This window comes from Anomaloglossus baeobatrachus, chromosome 2, assembly GCF_048569485.1.
Source record: "Anomaloglossus baeobatrachus isolate aAnoBae1 chromosome 2, aAnoBae1.hap1, whole genome shotgun sequence".
Classification (NCBI taxonomy): Eukaryota; Metazoa; Chordata; class Amphibia; order Anura; family Aromobatidae; genus Anomaloglossus; species Anomaloglossus baeobatrachus.
In genome coordinates, this window is record NC_134354.1 from 135,734,089 (window position 1) to 135,747,446 (window position 13,358).

General features: G+C 48.4%; 1 protein-coding gene across 1 annotated transcript in view; it reads left to right on the top strand.

Annotated features, from left to right (window-relative positions):
* Nucleotides 1-525: 525 nt before the first annotated feature.
* The window catches only part of VPS37D (VPS37D subunit of ESCRT-I), a 37,085-nt gene continuing 24,252 nt past the window's right edge, over nt 526-13,358 (top strand). The window contains exons 1-2 of the mRNA XM_075333295.1: nt 526-862; nt 12,339-12,510. Of these exons, the coding sequence (XP_075189410.1) occupies nt 614-862; nt 12,339-12,510 (421 nt within the window). The 5' untranslated portion in view covers nt 526-613. The remainder of the gene's footprint in view (nt 863-12,338; nt 12,511-13,358) is intronic.

Genomic DNA, 13,358 nt, shown 5'->3' on the forward strand with positions numbered 1-13,358 from the left:
GCCCTGGGCCCACTCCCTGTATTACTGCCCGGCCCTGGGCCCACTCCCTGTATTACTGCCCGGCCCTGGGCCCACTCCCTGTATTACTGCCCGACCCTGGACCCACTCCCTGTATTACTGCCAGGCCGTGGACCCACTCCCTGTATTACTGCCAGGCCCTGGCCCCATTCCCTGTATTACTGCTCGGCCCTGGGCCCACTCCCTGTATATTATTGCCCTGGCCCCATTCCTTGTATTACTGCCAGGCCCTGGACCCTACAAGTGACCTGCACATGATTGCTGTCTGAACAATGGATGGCTGGGGAGGGAATCCCCCACATTGTGCTCCTCTCCCCGAGTTCCCAGCCCGTTGCTATGTAGTGAGCTCCTATGGGCACACTGACACGCAGGAAGGTGCCTGTGTGTGAGCAGATATATATTTATTTCTGTGCAGGGCTGGGGTATATTTAGCTCTGTGTATAGGCAGACACAGCTCCAGGCGGCAGCTATTACACTGCGAGCTGGACACATAGAGAAGGCTCCGGGCGCCCTCTGCTGGCCGCTCCGGGTATTGCGCCCCCCGCTGCAGACTGCGGGGACCGCGGGATTGAGAGTGGACCCGGAGCCCGGCAGCATGAACCCGGGGAGCCGCTCCCATCCGTCCCCGGAGCACGAGAACGCCAAGCCGGGGCTCACCCGCCCCCAGCTGTCCTCGGAGCCGGGCAGCTCGAAGCCCGCCGCCCGTACTGATCCTTCCCCGGAGGCCGGCAGCGGCGGCGGCTCCAGCCCATCGGACCGATTCGGGGTGCTGAGCACCGAGCAGCTCCGCCAGCTTCTGCAGGACGAGGGCAAACTGCAGCGCATCGTCCGCCTGAGCGAGCAGGTAGTGGGGCTGAGTGCAGACACTGCTGTGTGCAGACACTGTGTGCTGCTATGTCCATACATCACCTGAGCATGGAGCGGCTGCAGACCCTGCCTGTTGAGCCACCCCAGCCATCACCCTGTATACAGCCGGCATCACCTCCCCTGCTCTGCAGCAGCAGTGCCCGGGCTGATCAGGCTGGGCAGATGGCAGAGCTGCCTGCCTGCTGCCTGCTCCCTGCCTGCTCTAGGCCCCTGTGTTTTCCATGCAGGAATTATTACCTGCAATCACTGCATTTTCATTGTTATGAGGAGCAGGCAGCGGCTGAGCAGCAGACATTGTGCCCACATCTGTGCCCAGCCAGCCACTTGTTTGTAAATAGACTGGGTGTAGACAGATGGAGGATGTGCCATGCATGTCCTATTATTGCCAGGGCCTGAGGATCAGGGCTCCACACCTTGTGTACGTGCACAGGCTCTCCTGAGTGCCATCCAGGCTGTGTGGTGCCCGGCTTATGGGCACAGACTAGGCCTGCACCACCCACATACTGCTCCCTGAACCTGTAGCGTTCTTTGTGCTGAGGCCTGGCCCTACATGTATGTGCTGGATCACGTCCCACACACGGCGGTGCTGGTGCCATTACAGGCTGCCCATGGGCACAGCTCTGTGGGGTGAGCCCAGCTTCAGGCTGGCTCCTTCTGTCTATTCTGGACGTCTCCCTCCCCTCACATCTTTCCTTTGTTCCCTTTTCTCTCCTCCTCATTTTTGTCATCCGTGTTCCCTCTCTTCCCTGGGTTTGGTGTGTTACACACATGTCGCTCTTCACCTCTGTCCTTTCTTTATTGTCTGTGGTGGCTTTTATGTCTGTGGCTTTATCTCCTTCATTTGTGTGGATTCCTCCATTGTGCCTGTGTTATTCCTGTCTGACGGCCATAGACCTCCCAACAATCACTGACGACAAGTGACCATAAGATCAGTGGGATTTGTCTCTGGTTCTAAACAATGGGAATTTGGCAGCGGTCCGTCTCCACGTGTCCTTAGAATATTCCACTGTTCTGCTGATGACCCCCTGACACCAGGTATTCACAGCAATAGGCACGGCTCGCAGCATCCATCCGGACAGGCGACGTCCCAGTGCGGGAATCCTCGTCAGGTCGGGGGCCAAACTTTATCCACCAGGATGAGATTTACTCCTTAAAAGGTTGTTTCATGGACCTTGGGACACACGAGACTTGTTTGGTGGAAGGTGACGGAGAAAGTGCATATATATATATATATATATATATATATATATATATATATATATATATATATATATTAGTAAATCTCAGCATCACCGTATGATTTGTATAACATTTACATTTGATTTGCTCATCCGTTGCCCTCTGACCGCCATCAAAAAAATAAAAGATCCTGTAACAACAATGTGATCATGACTGAGGCACAAGATGACATCTTTCAGACTCCATTTCTAAATAATTATATGTATATATATATATATATATATATATATATATATATATATATATATATATATATATATATATATATATATATAAAATGTATATTATTTTTTTGTGTGTATATGTATATATAATACAAAAAATCCCAAGTGTGAATGGTGTCTAGACACAATATTGAGGTGGAACTGATCCTTCAGCTGCTTCAGGCCTTTTTCCCACATCTGTTGTGTAAGGCCTGCAACACACATCCGTGCCACCGGCACGTGTTTGTCATTTTTTACACGTACCGGCGGCACAGAGACACGTTAAGCAATGCTACCCTATTGTAGCAGGCACACACACGTAAAACCACACGGAACGTGTGTCTGTGTGCGTTTGTACGTGTGTGCGTTTTTTCAAAGCGCTGACATGTCAGTGTTTTCTCCCACAGCACGGGTGTCACACGGCCCGCACCCGTACCACACGGGTGTAGTGTGGATGCGGTCCCGTGTGACACGCGCCGGAGAAAACACACGTGTCAGTGGGAAAAAAAAAAACATTTACTCACCTTCTCCAGCCCTCCTGTCTCTGCCGCTGCTGCCTCTTGCTGCCGACCGCCGCTCATTATACTCATTGAATATTCACTTCACTGCCTGGCAGCAGCAGCAGCGGGGAGACGGGAGGGCTGGAGACCGAAGATCAGCACCACGGACAACAGCGCGGACAGCAGGAAGGACCACGTGAGTATGTAAATTACCGGTTCTACGTGTGCTAGCGCGGATAGCACACGTAGAACACTTGTGTCCCGCACGTACCAGAGACACGTACTTACCTGCACGCAACACTCAGGGGAAATACGTGTCTCTCGGCACGTGCGTGATTTTCACGTGAATGTGGCAGAGGCCTAAAACACACTTTTTACTTGGACGAGTTGAAGGTGCGTATGGCCTTCTGTGTGCCGTGATTATGACACACGTGTGCTATCCGTGAAAGCACACGGAGATCAGGGACTTTTTACTCGTTTGTCCCCGGGAGATGCTGCTGCTTTCCGGTCCGTAATGCAGTGACTATGCATGAGCATAATGATCAGGCCCGGAAGCAAGTGACGTCAACTGATGACAGGTGAGTATAGAAATTCATTTTCTTTCAGACACGTGTTCTCTGGTACATGACACACTGATCACGTCAGTGCTACCGGAGAAAAATGGACTTGTCTTCGTGCAGAACACGGACACACATTCATGAGAAATCACTGATGTGTGCACAGTCCTATTGATTTTACTAGGTCTGCGTATGTCCGTGTGTCCGGTACGTATAAAAACAGCGTCATGCGTACCGGAATCACAGACATGTGAAGGGGGCCTAATAGGAATCCCAAAGTTATGCAATTGCAGTTATTAGACTATGTTTACATCAACTTTTTTTTTTTTATTTTGCTGTTTGGAGTAAAACAATAAAATCCCCAGTGATGCTGGGCTCCTTCCATGCCGGCCCGACACATCATTGGAGCCAGTCCGTGTTTCCTTCTGAGTGCTGCGCTCTTTTTTTCCTATATTTTCAGCACAATCTGTCAACGTTTTAATGCAGATTTGACCCGATCCTGATATAATCTCCATGTCCTATTGGTAAGGGTATATGTTCACACACGTCTGCGGAGTTGCAAAACTTTCTAAGATTCCCCCATTTCACTTGACTGGGACTTTCAGAAATCCATTCACATGGTGATCTATGAAAGAGCTCTAAAGGTGGTGTCACACATAGCGACGACGACAACGACGTCGCCGCTAAGTCACCATTTTCTGTGACGTAGCAGCGATGTCCCGTCGCTATCGCTGTGTGTGACATCCAGCAATGACCTGGCCCCTGCTGTGAGGTCACCGGTCGTTGCTGAATGTCCTGCTTCATTTTTTGCTCGTTGCTCTCCCGCTGTGAAGCACACATCGCTGTGTGTGACAGTGAGAGAGCAACGAATTGAAGCGAGCAGGGAGCCGGCGTCTGGCAGCCTGCGGTAAGCTGTAACCATGGTAAACATCGGGTAACCAAGAAGCCCTTTCCTTGGTTACCCGATATTTACCTTAGTTACTAGCGTCCGCCGCTCTCACGCTGCCAGTGCCGGCTCCCTGCTCCCTGCACACGTAGCTGGAGTACACATCGGGTAATTAACCCGATGTGTACTCTGGCTAGGAGTGCAGGGAACAGGGAGCCGGCACTGGCAGCGTGAGAGCGGCGGACGCTAGTAACTAAGGTAAATATCGGGTAACCAAGGAAAGGGCTTTCCTTGGTTACCCGATATTTACCTTAGTTACGCTTCCACGCGTCGCTACTGGCTGGGGGCTGGTCGCTGGTGAGATCTGCCTGTTTGACAGCTCACCAGCGACCATGTAACGACGCAGCAGTGATCCTGATAAGGTCAGCTCGCTGGTCGTGATCGCTGCTGCGTCGCTATGTGTGACACCACCTTTTAGGCTACTTTCACACATCCGGTTTTTGCTCTGCGGCACAATACGGCGCTCTACAGAAAAACCGCAACCGTTTTTTTTTGCCGCCGGTTGCGTTTTTTTTTTGCCTAGACTTACATTAGTGCCGTATTGTGCCGCATGGGCTTGCGTTCGGTCCGGTTTTTGCCGCATGTGGCAGATTTAGCCGATGCCGCAGCCAGATGGAACGTTCCCTGGCACCTTTTTTTGCTCCGGCAAAAAAACCGCATTGCACCGCATCCGGCCGCTGCGGCGCATTTTTCAATGCATGCCTATGGACGCCGGATGCGGCGCGATGCGGAAAAAACGCATCCGGCCGCCGCATGCGGTTTCTTCCACTGCGCATGCTCAGTAGCGTGCTGCAACCGTAAAAAACTGGACGGGATGCATGTAAAAACTTATGCAAAGGATGCGGTGTTTTCGCTGCATCCGTTGCATAGGTTTCACAGCCGGATTGAGCCGCACTGCTCAAACCGGATGTGTGAAAGTAGCCTTAGGCTATGTGCCCACGGGAGCTCGCATCTGCGGATTTTGCCGCGGAAAACCTGCAGATTTATCTGGATTTTCTAGATAAAGCCACAGGTTTCAGCAAGTACAGACACTCCCCATGTTATTCTATGGGACATGGGGAGTGTCTATGTCCATGCTGCGGTATGTGCAGCTGCGGAATATGCTGTGGATGTCCCGCAGCCGCACATAATTGCATGTCAATTATTCCTGCGGAATTACCTGCGGAGATACAGGCCGGGACTTCCGCAGGTAAGTCGCATGAATGTCTGCAAATATTTCGCTGGAATACCACAGCTATGGATAGCTGCGGATTCCGGGGAGCTGCTGCGGGAAACCTGCGGACATACCTGCATATATATCCCCAGGTGCGAGCTCCCGTAGGCACATAGCCTTACAGAGGCAAAAATCTGTATGGAATCTGCCATGTGTGAGTATACCCGAAGAGGTCAGGACTATAACATCGTTACAATTACATGTAAGGATGGGCCTACACAGCGACCTTTGTGTTGGATGAAGGGTGCGCGGCTAAAGATTGTTCTATGTCGTTGCTACATTGCAGCATATTGGAAGTAAAGGGGTAATGTTACAACCCACAAGGTACCGCAATAAGCAAGTCAGAAAAGATCCATCTACAGCCATCTTTTTGTGACTTGCTTGTCCCGGTCACCCGGTCACTTAGGGGTCACAGTGCAAACACCTTCACTTGCATGATGCTGTTATCACAATGCTGCCACCATTACCCATGTAACCTGTTTGGTGGCCACAGGTGCTGTGTAGCCCAGCGAAGGGTTCGATCACATCTGTGTATAAAGAATTACTCCAATTCTCATCCCGAAAAGTGCGCTGAGTGTCCTGCATATGTCATGCCAGAGTGTGTTTTTGTTTTTCCCTCATCTAGCATCTGTATGAAATGCTTTTTTTTTCTCAGCAGCTATTATTCTACAATCATTTACAGGACCATATACAGTGCACTATGCTACAGAATGGTAATGTATATGTGAAAATCGGATGGCATGGTCTGTGTGACAAATCTCGTCCGAATACTGGTGAGAAAAAAAAATCACAGATCTGCCCTGCCTCATTGACTAACATTTATCTGAGTGCAAGGTGATATTTTTTTCACGCGTTGCACTTGTCCATTTTATACGCAAGTGGGAGCGAAATCTTAGTGTGGAAATTAGAGGGGCCATGTTGTTAGGGTTTTACTTAGGCTGGTTTCACATCAGCGTTTTTTTTGTCTGTAGGCAAAAAACCGCAAACCGCATATGACCCAATCCTGTGGATAAAATGTGCAACGCATGCAACTGTAGTTGTTATTTTACCGGATCCTGGATGCAGCGAGACACAGAATTTATCGGCCGGCACTGGAGTCAGCCGATCAGGAGTTAGCTGAACTCCTGATCTCACAGCCCGCACACGCTGTGGATGCAGGTTCAGCAGTCACTGCCTGCTGCCGATCACGCATGACCGTGTGCGGGCTGTGAGGTCAGCTAAGTTCGGCCGGCACTTGAGTCAGCTGATCTGAACTAGCCAGCAGAACAAGTAATATGCTGACTCCAGTGTCGGCCGATTACTTGTTCTGTGTCCAGCTGCATCCATCGCAGAGTGTGCAGGCTGTGAGGTCAGGAGTTCATCTGAGTTCAGATCAGCTGACGCCATTGCCGTCCGAACTCAGCTGACCTCACAGCCCGCACACACTGCGATGCATGCAGGTGACACAGAACAAGTAATCGACCGACACTGGAGTCAGCTGATCTGATTAATTGTTCTACTGGCTGTGTGGTCAGGAGTAGGGATGAATGAGCAGTAAAATACTCGGGGGCTCGATGGGCGAAGCCCATGTTGATTTATTTATACCAAGCACTGCTTGGTGTTACCTTCACTGGCAATGGAAGATCCAAGAAAGCCCTCTCAGTTTTTGGGCAAAACACTTTAAAAACAAAAAAAAAAACAAAGAGGAAGAAAAAAAAAAGACGTGGGCTTCGCTATATTTTTGCATGCTAGCCAGGTACAGCAGGCAGCTGGGGATTAGAATCCGCAGCACAGGTTGGCCCAAACTTTCTGGGCTCCCATCACTATGAATTGCAGTTCGCAGCCACCCCAGAAAATGGCGCGTTAATAGAAGCGCCATCATCTGTCGCTGTATCAAACTATTCCAGCGGCCCTGGTGCCAGATGGCATGCTGGGTAATAAGGGGTTAATACCAGCTTTGTTTTACCAGCTGGTATTAAGCCAGAGATTCCTAATGTCAGGCCAAGTTTGACCCAGCCATTAATCTCCAATAAAGGGTTAAAAAAAAAAAAGACTCCACACAGAGAAAAAATTATTTATTAGAAATAAATCCACAGACACACTTATGGACTCCCTCTTTATTACTCCCTCTCATCCCTCCACGATCCTGGTCTTTTGTCTGAGTGTGAGAGAGAGAGAGATTTCTGTACTGACCATGCCAGGCTGCTTTCTGGGCATGCTCAGTACAGCCAACAGGATCCTGTGTCTATCAGGATATGGCAACTTCTGGTGCAGACTGCAGAAGGATCCGGCGCCCATTGAGAGACATTGCAGGTACCGCCGCAATCTAACGGATCCATTGACATGCAGTATTTTGCCCGAGGAAAAAAATGCTGCAAGTAGCGTTTTTGAACAAAGGTAAAATACTGCAAAGCAACAGATCCAGTTTGTGCTGCACGCAACCACATGTGACCGCATATCGCCGCGATTCCATTGCAAATGCAATGAAATGACAACGCATTTGTAAAGGATTTGGCTTTGTGGCAAATAATCCATTTGTGCCGCAGTTAAAAAAAAAAAAAAAACCAAAACGCTGATGTGAAACCAGCCTTAAGGAGATTGACCGCTAGTTTTACATTGATGGCCTATCCTTGGAATAGGTCATCAATGTGTGATTGGCGGGGGTCCAACACCCCTCACCTCCACCGATTAGCTGTTCTCTGTGCCGGCTGTGGTAGCAGGCAGCCGGAAATGCTCTGTTCTTAAGGGGGCTTTACACGCTACGATATTGTTAATGTTTTGTCGTCGGGGTCAAGTTGTTAGTGACGCACATCCGGCGTCATTAACGAAATCGCAGCGTGTGACACTGACCAGCGACCTTAAGCGACCTCAAACATGGTGAAAATCGTTCACCATGGAGCGGTCGTCCCAAACTCAATAATCGGTAAGGGTTGTTTATCCAGGTGGTTCATCGCTCATGCGGCAGCACACATCGCTATGTCGATATGAACGTCTCCTTACCTGCCGCTAGCCACAATGAGGAAGGAAGGAGGTGGGCGGGATGTTACGTCCTGCTCATCTCCGCCCCTCCGCTTTGATTGGCTAGCCGCTTAGTGACGTTGCGGTGACGTCGCTGTGATGCCGAACGTCCCTCCCCCTTGAAGGAGGGATTGTTCGGCAGTCACAGCGACGCCGCCGACCAGGTAAGTATGTGTGACGCTGCCGTAGCGATAATGTTCGCTACGGCAGCGATCACAAACAATCGCATGCGCGACGGGGGCGGGTACTTACACGCTCGCTATCGCTACAAATTGTTAGCGATATCGCTACCGTGTAAAGCCCCCTTTAGACTTCTCAGTCTTCTGATAACGGCCGTAGCTGGATGCTGGAGATCCGCCTTAATTCAAATTAATAAAAGGCAGATGCGCATTACCGGGCCTCAGCCGTTATGAGAAGACAGGGCAGCTTCGGAACTGAGCATTTCAGGCCACCAGCTGCCACCGCCAGCACCGTGAACCGCTGATCTGCTGGGGTGGCGAGTGCTGGACCCCGGCCAATCAGACATTGATGACCTATCCCAAGAATAGGCCAACAAAGTAAAAGTAGTGGACAACCCCTTTAACTATGATTTTTTTTTTTTTCTCCTTCCTCTCAAAATATTCCTACCAGAGTTGATGTGAATCAAAACACATGTCCTATCAGCCACATCAGCAATCTGTGGTCACTGGATGGAAGCTGTGAGAACACCTCCTACCTGACTGAATCTGACGCTCTTCTTCTGAATCACCGGCCTGGTTCATTGTCACATGTGCAACACTGACAGCACCAGGCTAATCACAAGAAAAGCTTCTGATGGCGGGACCTAGGACTCAGTTCTCCTGACGAGCGATCACATATTACTGACGTGGCCGATGGACCAGATCCTGCAAATCAATTCACAACAACTCTAATTCCTACATGTAATTGGCATCCCAGACCACAGACTCTTTGATGAAGGGGAGAAAACATGGCCTCTATAAATCTAGCCCTAGTTTGGATCACCAGGGAATGAGTATGGCTAAAATATTGTAGGCTGTAAAACCGGCCACATGAATCTAAAGGCTTGACTTTTTTTTTTGGGTGATCTACAATGAGAACTTCTAAGGATATCACTGGAAAACAACCCAAAACATGAGTGACCGCTAAAAGCGTTTGGCCGCATTGACTACACAGCACCTGAGATGTTTCCAGACATGCCTCAAAAACGGAGTTATCATAGTAGTTGTCAAAAATATATACAAAGAAGTATTTCTTATAAGGCCTCCTTCACACATCCGTGTCTGGTCCATTTTCTCACATGCCGGAGACACGGGCACACGTCAATGGGTCTGCGCACACGGGCGTGTTTTGCCATATATGTGCTCCACATGTAGAAATGTCTGTTTTTTTTTCCGGCATCACGGGTGTCACACAGACCGCACGAATGTGATCCGTGTGACACGCACCGGAGAAAACACACGTACGTGTCTGTGAAAAAAAAAATAAAAAAATTTCTATACTAACCTTCTCCAGCACTGCTGTCTTTGCCGCTGCTGTCACTTGCTTCCGACCCCCGCTGATTATGCTCATTGCATATTCACTTCACTGTGGGCCGGAAGCAGCAGCAGCGGGGAGTCTGCAGGACCGGAGACTGAAGATCAGCACCACGGACAGCAACGCCAGGGACAAGTGAGCAGAAAGTTCCCATTCTCCGTGTGTTATCACGGATAACACACGGAGAACACACGTGTGCCATAAAGAGGGCACACGGAGGCCAATACGCACCTTTAACATGTCCGTAAAAAACGTGCGTGATTTTCACAGACGTGTGAAAGAGGCCTAACGGTGTAAATGTATAACAATAGAAGCAGATACAGGAGGGTACATGGCTATAGATTAGCTCTGGACCATTGTCTTTAAAGGAGTGTTACAAAAATATATCAAATCATGGGAATGTAGGAAACTTCTAGCACCTGTTACCAATATTGTACATGTAATCTGCTGCTCACTTCTCATCCCAGACCTTATTAAACGCTAAGATTCTGATGTTTATCCAGAATAATTGACGATAATTTGAAGCAGGTTGTCCATTGATCAGAACTGATCATCATAGAACCACAGACATCGCTGCATCAGAGAATAAAAATCATTGTTATGTCAGGCTCAATATGGTAGTCACCCTATTCCGACCCTGGCCCTGAATTGTGTATTTGGATGCCAGGGCTCAGCCCTATGGTAAAGAAAAAGTTGGGAAGTTGCTGCCTCGAGGGAGGTTTGTGCGGCAGCCGGTAGGTCTCCTGTCTTTCTGGGAGCCACGTGTACCTTTTGAACACCTGTGACCGTAGTCCTGCATGTAAATACCCAGTCCAAGGCAGTGTGGCCTTTCTTCACCACTAGTCCCAGGGCAACCAATGCACATCTGACAGTCCCTACCTAGCTGTGGCTCTTCTGTACATGTACCAGGCTTCATATTCATAAGGGGTTTCTTGAGAGATCAAAAACTTAGGTGATGACTTGTTCAGATGGGAATAATTATCACTTGAGTCACCGCAAATCGATTCACAGGACCCAGGTCCACAGTGTGATGCATATGTGACATTGCGCCAGGCCGGGTAAATAAAAGAGCCGTGGGAGGCGTTTCTCAGGACTGAGCCCTGTGGACTGATTTGCACCACCTCAAGGAACGAGGCTTTCAATTGTGCAGCATTGTCTATGGAACAACCAGAGAATACTCGCTTTCTACAGAGTATGGCCAATGCTTTATTGCAATGTGGCATTTCAGACTACCTTTTGGCATCATCAGGGGTCCCATTGATAGGCTCCCAGTGATCAGCAAGTTATCACTTATCCTCTGGATGCTTTCTTTGATGGCAATATAGCTGACCATACACATCAGATAGCTGTTGGCCGAACGATGCTTTGGCCGATCGTTGGATGACGGCCATCTTGACCGACTCTCCCATACACAGGAGCAGTCACTCGGCCAAGATCGATCTCCTGTGTTTTCTAGGAGAAAGTCGCCAATTAACACGTTGGTCAGTGGCTTATCTCCAAGAGCACAATCAGCAGTCGGACATGCATGATCGACTTCTCAAGACAAACAGTCTGCTGAGATCGGCTGGTTCGGCCGACATTCGTCTAATGTATATGGGCGCCTTAACCCTTCAACTTTCAATTCAGAAAATGTCTCAAGAACAATGTGTATGTTGGTAAATCATATATGGGATGGTAAATACAATTTTTCTCTTTCATATAATCTATTTAGTAAAAAAAAAAACCCATTGTATAAATCTCTCCTATTTTTTACCATATTTTATTTTCAGAACCCTATGTTTGTGACCAAGTTCACCCTGAAAGTGCCCACACACTGTCAATATCTGTCAGCCAATTGCCCATTAGACTATTTTTTTTTTTTGGCAAGCCCCTCCCTCCATACAGTCTACTTGTGTTTTTAATGGGGAGAGGGGATAATCGTGAGGCCCCCATACACATCAGTCTTTCCCACTGAAATCGGAACGCTCGGTTACTTTAAAGTGTATGTGCATCTTAAGTCTTGTGCTCTACGGTAAACTATGGTTGTGTTTCAGTGGTGGTAGGAAAATTTTTTTCAAAGAAAATCTCTATGGTCAGAATTCTTAAAATTGCTGTAGTTGCCATGTATTGAGGCTAAGGTTGCAGGTTTACCACTACTGAGGTGGGACCAAAAGTCGCCAATAAATTACTTAATTCACCTTGTATCATGAGACTAATTTGATCTCCTTTCAGTTTTGTGCCACCGCGCCCCGTATCTGTTACCTTATCTCTGTCTTTCTCCCTTAGGCGCAGTCTCTCCAGGAGGAGAGAAGAACCTCTTTGGCCTCTAACTTTGAGCTTGCTCAGAAAAACTTGTCCCTTCGCCCACGTCTGGAGACGGGAAAAGCCAACCTGGCAATCAAGTACCAGCTGTTGCGCGAGACGTGTGCATCTTGTCGTGGGAAACTACGAAAAATCCGTGAGTGCTGTTCTATCCGTGCGTCCCTGTGCCAGACTGATCTGCCAATTATAATGATTTCCCTCATGAGATAGTGATGCTAGTCATTTCTTCTAATATCTCAATGAATCCAAAAAAGTAAAAAAAAATCAGTTTTTTTTTTTTTTTATTATCTGCTGATTAATCCGACTATTGAAAATGTGTTCATGATCTTTTTTTTTTTTTTTTTTGCTTGTGTGCGATGCTGTTGCTCCCTACTACAATAGTCCGAGGCAGGGATGGTCTGGTCTTTTACACTATTTCCAATTAGGGATCGAAAAGGCCCTTTGTTTTTCGCAGTTTGCTAGGAGAGGATTGACAAACCTCCATCAGGATTTGAATTTTGCATATATAGTTTTAGTTGACTGACGTTTTTATGTGACAATTGACCACCAGAGAAGAATATGGAAGCGAATTGTCATGTGATTGTCCGACATTTCCATAGACTTTCATGTAATAGGACTTGTATAACAAGCCATGGATATAATTTGCAAGTTAGCCCATCAACATGACTGTCACATCGCAACTTACTCTACGGAGGTCACTTGCTTGGTCCCTGGTCCCAGTACGGCTTCCTGTGCTGGTATCTCGTACCAAGTGACCACTGCAGGCAGTCACCGTCTCTCACAAGAGACTGGGTTATACAGAGACCAGCATGTGACAAGGCAAAAGGATTAGAGAATGGGAGTGAGTATTCTGTTTTCATTTTACTTTACCCAATCCATAGTAAGAAATTTGCGGATAAATCCAAACCAAAATGTGGATTTGGAATGGAGGTCCTGTGCATTCCTCTGGAATTGCCATTGAAAACATCTGCCCCATGTAAATAT